This window comes from Quercus suber, unplaced genomic scaffold, assembly GCF_002906115.3.
Source record: "Quercus suber isolate HL8 unplaced genomic scaffold, Cork oak 2.0 scaffold_874, whole genome shotgun sequence".
In the NCBI taxonomy this organism is placed as follows: Eukaryota; Viridiplantae; Streptophyta; class Magnoliopsida; order Fagales; family Fagaceae; genus Quercus; species Quercus suber.
In genome coordinates, this window is record NW_027070304.1 from 211,517 (window position 1) to 220,584 (window position 9,068).

At 40.7% G+C, this 9,068-nt stretch overlaps 1 protein-coding gene across 1 annotated transcript; it reads right to left on the reverse strand.

Annotated features, from left to right (window-relative positions):
* Positions 1–730: 730 nt before the first annotated feature.
* LOC136065190 (uncharacterized) lies at positions 731–1,690 on the reverse strand. Its single transcript, XM_065768005.1, has 2 exons — positions 1,361–1,690; positions 731–1,276 (listed from the first exon to the last, which is right to left on the reverse strand). The coding sequence occupies exons 1-2, from the start codon at positions 1,688–1,690 to the stop codon at positions 731–733; spliced, it is 876 nt and encodes a 291-aa protein (XP_065624077.1).
* Between the last annotated feature and the right edge of the window lie 7,378 nt (positions 1,691–9,068).

Below are 9,068 nucleotides of genomic sequence, written 5' to 3' on the forward strand. Positions count from 1 at the left end.
TCCAAATAATGAATGGACCGATAAGGCTGTCCACAAGATGGACGGGTCATCCCAAGAGGATGAAAACCTTAATAGTCCAGATGATGGACGGACCAGTAAGACTATCCACAGAATGGACGGATCATGCTAAGGATGAAAACCTAAAGTCCAGGTAGTGGACGGATAAGTAATAGTGTCCACATAATGAACGGTTCACCCAAAAAGGCTGGTAGATGAGTCCGGATAGTGGACGGACTGGTAACAGCGTCCCCAAGTGGACGGATAAACCTAAACAGACGGTTAATACTAAGTCCACATAATGGACGAATCCAGGATAACGTCCGCAAATAGGACGGATCATCCAAAGGGAATGGGATAAGCAAAGTCTACCCAATAGACGGGTTCAATAAGCTAAGCCTACCTAATAAACGGACCATTAAAAAGAAAATGGTATTTCCATAAAGTCACACAAATCATTCTAAGACATAACGACCTTTGGTTAAGCGATTAATGAACGGAGGAACCATATAAGCGGAACGGAGTTCATTTTTAAGTATGCTTTAAAAATAAAAACATGCATTCCACAAAGAGAAAACAAAAAGTCAACATACCTTGCAGAAAATAAACATACTGAACGGTCAATGTATATACAAACCCCACAACATGACGGGTGTTAGAAATTGTTCCACACTTAAAAAAAAAAAAAAAAAAAAAAAAAAAAAAAAGGAATAATCAAACAAAGACTAAGTTATTACAAATTAGCTCCATCTCCCTCTTCAGCTGGACGGTCCCTAACGTCTTTGGCCTGGCTATCCGCAGCAGTTTGATCTATAGGAGCTTCGCGGACAGAGACGTTCTTATCAAAAAGAGCATCGGTATCCTCCGACTGAACGGGCTGGGCGGTTGACGGCTCGGGGGCAGTGACGGCGACGGTGGATAAGTCTATCTCTGGGTACAACGTCCTCACCTGACGGAGAGCATCGTCGAACCCGTCGTTAAAGATAAGACTCAGCTCCGCAATAAGGGCATCGGAGTCGCGGTACTCTCGTACGGCATCCTCCTTGGCTTGACGGACTTCACTGTCTTTGTCCACCAAGTCTCTCTTCAGACTTTCCACCAGCTGAACGGCCTCGTCCCGGGCCGTCTCGGCCATCCTCAGCTTCTTTTCCTGGGTGACCTTCCAGGCCTTGAGGTCGAGCAGCTCCTCCTCCATCACCTTAGCCTTCTCACGAATCCGGCCAATGGTCGTCTCGTGGTTGAGACACTGTCCCATCAAGCCTTTCATCATGATCATAGCCTGAGGGACAACGAAAATGAGTAAGCAAAATATTTAAAGGCAGAAAATGGTGAACGGATGGACTAAGGACGACGGAGTAATTACCTGGGCAATGTTGAAGAGGCCCGTCTCCCCCATCGCCTCCGTCGAGTGATTCCCAAGATCCTCGTAGTCGTCGGTGGTAATGATCGACGACAACCTCTCCAAGGCATACGTGGAATCCTCACGGAGCAAGACGGGTGGCTTCTTTTGCTCGCCAGACGGACCCGTCATCAGCCCCTTGCCCGCACCGTGCTTTGCCAGAGTGACTGACTTACTCTCCTCAGCCATCAAGCCGAGGACCGGGTCCAGGGGGACCTTGGGCTGCTTTGGTGGACAATCACCCTTCACGGGCAACTTCCTCTTTAAATTTTGCTTGCTGGAGCCCGTCCCCATGGGGTCCGTTCCAGTCTATTTGTTCTTCGCGGCCTGGAGTCTTATGGCTGCTCGCCTCTTTGCATCCTCCATCTCTGAAAAAGGTTGACGGACTAAAAAATAATAATAATGACGGTAAAAGAAAATTAAAGTCATAAAGGTAGACGAACTCACGTAGACAGGTCTGCTTCTCATACTTTAAAGCCGCCGGGGTTGGCTCAGGACCGTCACAATACTAGTAGATTGTGTTGAGGTTGACGAGCTTGGCCCACGTCCGTTCCTCGGGTTTTGTCTTTGAAAAAATTCTCTCAAGGAAACTGAATTCCTCAAGTGTAATTTGGGGACACCGTCGAACTGCATCAAAAAGGACGGACGTTAGAAACATTATAAGAATTATTAAGCTGCACGGAGTCATTTATGACGGGCCATACCTGATGGGTTTAAAATGCCCCAATCTGTGTCGACGGGCATGTAGTCCGTCTCCCCTGGATAACACATCCAGTCATCTCCTTCTATAAAAAAGTAACGACTCTTCCAGTCTCTATTTGAGTCCGGGGTTTCATAAATTACTTTCAGGACGGGGCTCCTAGGAATGAAGCTATACATGCCCCTCGATTTGTCTATCTCGTCCGGACAGTAGCAATGGAGGAATTCTTTTATTGTAAGCCTTCTGCCACCGTCCGACATGGCTTCGTACAGAACCTCCATCGTGATGAAGACTCTCCAAGCGTTAGGGGACACCTGGCAGACGGATATACCTAAGTAGTTTAAGAGTTCGCGGTGTAACGAACTCAACGGAAATCTCAGGCCAGCTTTAAGCACCTATTCGTACACGCCTACTTCGTCAACTCCTTCATAATAACATTTTTCTGACTTATATGGTAGACGGAGTGGGATGTGGTCTGGGATTTGGTAGCGGACCCTAAGTGTGTTAAAATGGCCCTCCTTGATAGTGGATGTAAAGGCGTGTACCGTCCACTCTGGGAGCAAGATGAACTCCCTAAATCCATCAGCTCCCACGACGGACCTAACTACTTGCTCTTCGTCGTCAGCTGATCCCTCTTGGATTTTGATCATCTCCAGGCCCTCATGTGTTGAGGACGAGGAGGATGATGACGGACTACTTTCGCTCGGGACGTCGTGGTCTTTGGGACCTGACGGGTATACCCCTTCGTAATCCGCCCCGTCACGAACGACCGACTGATTACTTGACGCACTAGACATAGCCTACAGGTAATGACAGAACCTAAGACTCCGACGTGTTTGGAAAGAACGACGAGCACATGAAGTAAAGAAATAAATAAAGAGCTAAAGAAAATTAAAGGAGGACGGGTATGAAATAACTTACCAGAAGATTGAAGCAAGATGTGGCAGGTGACGGCTATGTGAGTGAACGGACTGTTCTCTGACAAGTGTGACGGACTCGCTCTGACAATTTCTTCGAGCAACAAGTGGGGAAATGAGGGACGGGGAATTGGTATTTATAAGAGAGGTGCACGGAAGACGAAGCGACGCCTCGTTCCAAAACAACGACCATTGACAGGATGACACTTGGCACAGATCATTAATGCATTAGCTCCTGGTCCAACATTGTATGGATGGAAGTACACGGACATAGGTGTCATGGAGACATGACCAAGTTTTAAATCCGTCACCCTATGGGTCCGTTCTCTTATGCATGACGGACCCATCGGGTGAGGGGGCAACTGAAAGGGCGAAAATACACGCTAAGATGCCTTTGGTGATTGAACGGGCCGAATATTGTCCGCGGACGTCAGGATGGGCGAGCCCGTCGTTTGCACAGGCCTCCAGTTGATGGATCTCATGTGGACGGACTGGATACGGACGGAGCGAAAGAAGGTGGGCTGGTTAAGCCATGGGCCTGTTGGACCCCTTAGTGGGGATATCTGGGCCCACTCTCATAAGGCCCTAAACAGAGTCCTTGCGTTAGTTGGACTCCGGAAATCTTATATATTTGGTAAAGATCTTTCCATATAATGAGGAAATCTGTCCATCACGTTTAGGATTCTACAAGAAGAGTCCTATAAGAAAAAGACTTTCACACCAAGAAAGAGATGTCAGCCCTCTACTGCTATAAAAGCCCCAATACCCTCACAAACCAAGGTACGCATTATTTTACCCTCTCTAGCACTCTAGAGTTGTGAGAACACTTTCTGACTTGACCTTCGGAGGGTATTTGGCCGGCATCACACCGGCGCCCTTTGGTAGGTTTTCTCCTTTACTTTGTGCAGGTTAACATATAAGCAAAAAGGGCATTGTGCGACTCATTGGTGAACTTCTCAGATTCATCATTAATTATTTGATCTTATTTGATCATATGGTAGTATTTTTTTTTCTACTGTAACTAATATTTGTGCTTACAGGATGTAGGAAACTAAAAATTAAGCAACTTTGGACAACTTGGTTGGCTGGTTAATTTGTAGCTTTTTAGAACGTCTTCCAAGTGTTAGATTATTGTGTAAATAGGTACATTAGCACACTTCAGAGGATCAAGGTAAATTTGAAAATTATGTGCAACATCTAAGCCTTGTTTCTTCTGGTTAAGGAGGCATCTCGAAGTGGCTGTTTAACGCCAATCATTTGCTCTAGTGACTTCACATTTGATCTCATTTAAATTCTTGATATTAATTTTCTGCTGCCCTGTTCTACTAAATTTTCTGATAAGATATTCTTATCTTCTTCTTGTCAGCTATCCGTTCGGACACGCTAGATCGAAGACTGATTTGCGGATTGGGTTCTACAGTTTTTGTTCGTGGGGTTTATGATGCTTAAACTTGGACCATTATGGTTTTTGCATTTTATTGCTATTGTAATAATGTAATTTGCATTAGTCCTTCCACATGGGACTCCTGGATCACTATGGCCGAGTTTATAAGATGTAGATCTGAATTTTTCTCAATACAAAAATAGATCTGCATCTTTATAAGATGTGGATTTGCCTTAGATGTAGATTTGAGTTTTCTCAAACAAAAAGAGATCTGCATCTTTATGAGATGCAGATCTAAATGTTTCTCAAATCAAAACTGATTTGCATCTTTCTTAAGATACAAATATGATTTTCTTAATACGTGCAAATTGTTGAAATAAAGAAAGAGATTATGTATTACTGTGTTTGTGTTTATTTTAATTCATGATTGCATAAATTTAGATTATAAGTGGAATTCTCTTCTTCGAAAATCTTTTTTTTTTTTTTTTTAAATATATAGCAAAATAGATTTGAATTTTTGTCATCAAAAAATCATTCTTTTAAATATAACAAAACATATTTAAATTTTTATCATTAAAAACTTTTTTTTTTTTTTTTACATCCCACAAAACAGATCTATATTTTGACAAACTAAAATCAATTTTTTTTTACTAACCGAAACAGATCCGAATTTTTTTAAACAAAAGAAGAGACTTCATTTATGAATAAATTTATGTGTTTTAGTTTTTAATTCACATGTTCAACATATCATTCACAACATGCATAAAATGGTACATTGGTCATAAGAGTCTAGAAGACTAGACTCTGTCTGGGCAGAATGAGTGTCTAACACCTTCCATTCCGTAACCTAGCTTTCGGATTTAGGTTTTTGGTTTAGTAGATCGATCTAGCCTTGTCTTCATTTATTTTGGGTAGAATGTAACTAGGACAATTGACCATGTAATTATTTGGTAGATTGTAACTAGTACCCAAAGCTATGTAATTTTCAAGTTTTTCAAGATATGTAAATTTTTATTCAATCAATGAATGGAACTATTCAGTCGTGTATTTTGTAATCAGTATATATATTTATATTTTTTGGTATAAAGAAAAATAAGTGGCGACTCCATACCATTTACCCAAAAAGAGAGGTGACTTAAAAGGTACCTGAATCTCTTTTTTGAGGGAAATTCTTTCGTCGAGGTATCTCACAGCAAGCACATAGAACAGGAAAGTAAACGCTTACATCCCTAGAGCATGTCCCAAAATATAGGTGCAGGAGAGTAAACAGGGGTTGCCATACTTTAGAGATGAGGACGAATGGTACATGGCATGATATACGTAATACAACCCATCTAAGAGAGAAATGAGGGAGGAAGGCAGGAGTTTAAAAGAGTACATAACCAAATGGGAGAGGCTAGACCCCTAAATTTATTGAACATAGCCGCTTAGCTTATATCCACATGCTCACATTCTCGCCTTTTTGCTTGCACCTGGGAGACTGTGCCTTATCTCCATGCGTCCTCGCTCCATGTGTGTATATGCAAAGCCAAAGATAAGAAACCAGCAAACAAGCAATGGAAGGAAAAAGATGCAAAGAGCATGTGAAAGAGGCAAAAAGCAAATAAGTATGATAGACACGACAAGCATAGCATATAACAGGAGACATGATGAGCCATAAGATAAACAAGCAAGCAAGAAAGCAAGAAGGCAAACACGCAAGCAAGCAAACAAGAAAGAAGACAAACAAGCAAAAAGGCAAACAAAAGGTGGTGTCCATGGGAGACAAATGTAGGTTTGGATCGGATGTCCATAGCTTCATCGTGTTGAAGTATGGACAACACACTAGCAAGCAAGACTCATGCATGGACATGTAAGTAAGCATATAAAGATGCATAGAAAGCCAACGGGTGGTGCAAACAAGCATGGTAAGCATAGCATTGCATGAAGTGGAAAAGGGAAGGGTACGCACGGAGCAATTTGGCATCCAGAGATGCCTCGCAAATGGTTAAATCCAAACAATGCCTCATGGGCGTTGGATGTAACCACACAACCACAAACCCGCTGAGGGCATCAAGTGTGTCAAAGCTTAGAACTAGAGAGGCTAACATGGAAGATAAAGCTTAGAAGCAAGCAAACATAGACATGCAAATAGAATGATCCAAATCCTTTGATATGGGCTAAGGTGTACGGATGATGACCAAGACCATAAATGGGTCAAGATCTATATCCTACCAAACGGCCAAAACATGAGAAAATGCGATAAAATGAACAAAAGGGCTACAGTAGCACGTGGCATGACAAACAAGGTCAAGGCCTAGGCACATAAACATAGCGTGAAGCACGCAAGCACATAGATGATGGCATAAAGCATGTAGAGAACATCGATCTAAGCATGTAAACACACCAATCTACCCATATAAGCATGGAATTATGCATGTAGGCAGGCAAATGTACATCTAAGCATGTAGATGTAAGCATAAAAGCATGGAAGAACACAAATCCAAGCATACAAGCATGTGAAGGCATAGACATAGGCATAGAAGCATACAAACATGTAGATCTAAGCAAGGCATAACCATAGCCATGATATCAAGCATGTGAGCATGTAGATCCAAACATCAACACAGAATAAAAAGAAGAACAAGCATGGGAAAACATGGCATAAAGCATAAAGCATGTAGGAAAGACAAATAGACATGTAAACAAGCATAGAAACACATGGATCTAAACTAAGAACATGGTAGGAGTTAGATAATGCAAGAAACATGCTAAGAAAGCAATAAATCATGTTATTAAGGCAAAAAGAGCAAGATAAATGCTAGAAAAAGATTTAGAAAGTTAGGGGTGTGGATAGTAGCTAAAAAGCTACATCCACACCCCTAAATCCCAAATCAAAGATGTAGAACTAAGGAAAATAAGACTGGGTATAAGGATAATACCTTGTATTTTTGGTGAAGAAAAGAATCAAGAGGCTTTGATTTGTTTTATGAGTGTTTTTGTGTGTTTGGAAGATAGGAAAAATGTGTAGAAAACGTTCAGGCTGAGAGTAGGCAACCAGGGAGTCTCCTCTTTTTGGTCTGGAAGGTGCCTGGGGCCTTTTATAGCCCTAGCAAGCTTTTCGAGGTGACGGCCCTTCAAGGGCCACCACTCTCAAGTGGCCTAATCGAGTTGATCTTGAAACCTTGGGAAAGATCTTGACTTCTTGTTTCTGAAAAGGTATGGAACTTAAAAATCCAACCGTTGGATCAAAAGTTATGGTGTCGGGAAGTTAGTGGTGCATTAATTGATGTGTTAACCGGTTTCGTGATATCTTGACCGTTTCAACTCCGATTTTGACCTATGAGTAGTTGTTGGAATGAGAATTTGATTATCTTCGTAATGGCATTGGTTTCAACCCATTCTAACGGTCGGATAAAAATTAGGGTTTCTAGTGCCCGTCAAGAGTTAACTCTGAGTCAAACTTGGTAAAGGTTGCTAAAAATATCCGAGAGGCTTGGGTTTGATGTAAAACCATGAAAAATTTTGTTTTGTGAGGATTTTGACATTGTTTGACCTTCGGTCAACCTAGGGTTGACTAGAGGCGTTTTGGTTATTTTGGCTGATAAAAGCACTTTGGGTTCTTCGATGTCTGAACGGAATGGGCCACGTCATTCTGGATGTTCTTGCGGCCCCATGGAGAGAAAATAATATTTTTGAATTTTTTGGGGTTCGGCATGCAAATCGAGGGCAGACAAAATACGATATCAACAGTAGTCTTTAAAAATAAACCATATCTTTTATGTTGAGTAAATATAGTTTTCATTTGATTCATTTTTTTTATGCTACCAAATACTGGAAAATATGGAAAACTATCTTTGCACAATGTTTTTTATCGAAACAAACAAAGCGATAGTCCACTATCCATATATGTGTTCTACCATCAGTGGGGATAGTAGTGCGCGCACACAAACAAACAAAGAATACCTCCCAACTTTCCCAAGTATGCTTTTGAACAGTTTATTTACTTGTAATATAAACTATAAATTTAAAAAATAAATTGTTTTATTCTAAATAAGCTAGTTTAATTGTTAATATGTCACTTTAAAGTCAATAAATTGAAGGCAAATAAGTAGGTTATAATTTCTTGCTAATGTTTTATTGTTGAAACTTGAGACTTAGTTAAAGTAATATATAGATTTAAAATAAATTTTATATATTAAAAAAATTAAAATTACTCTCCTAAGTCTATTGGTTAAAATTGCATCGTGCTTCATGCACTCTCACACCACCCCAACTCTTCTTCTTGCACCTATAAATTCACTCTTGCTCCTATAAATTCACTCTTGCTCCCATTTCCCTTGTAAACATATCAAGCATATTCTCATTTACATGCACTCTCTTGCTCTCTCTCACAATCAGAATAGCACACATTATCATGGATATGTTAAAATGTAATTTGGAATTGACAAGTGACTCCCTAAGTGTCAAAGAAAGAAGCAATTGAAATCTAGATGTCATCAAATGAAGAATCTAGCAAAATTGAACAAGCATGCAAGTGGATCGCTTATGGATAAGTGTCAATTAAAGAGAAATCAAGCAAAATTCTGTAGTATTCTTGAAGCTTGTAGTCATCCTAAACTCCTAACACATCTTTATATAAATGCGAGTTGTAAAATGAAGTATGTAACATCCATAAAATGAACAATGAAA

Coding starts and splice junctions, on each gene's coding strand:
- LOC136065190 (XM_065768005.1), bottom strand. CDS start 1,690: ATGGGGACGGGCTCCAGCAAGCAAAATTTAAAGAGGAAGTTGCCCGTG. Junction 1,277..1,360: donor GCCTCTTCAACATTGCCCAG/GTAATTACTCCG, acceptor GTTGTCCCTCAG/GCTATGATCATGATGAAAGG.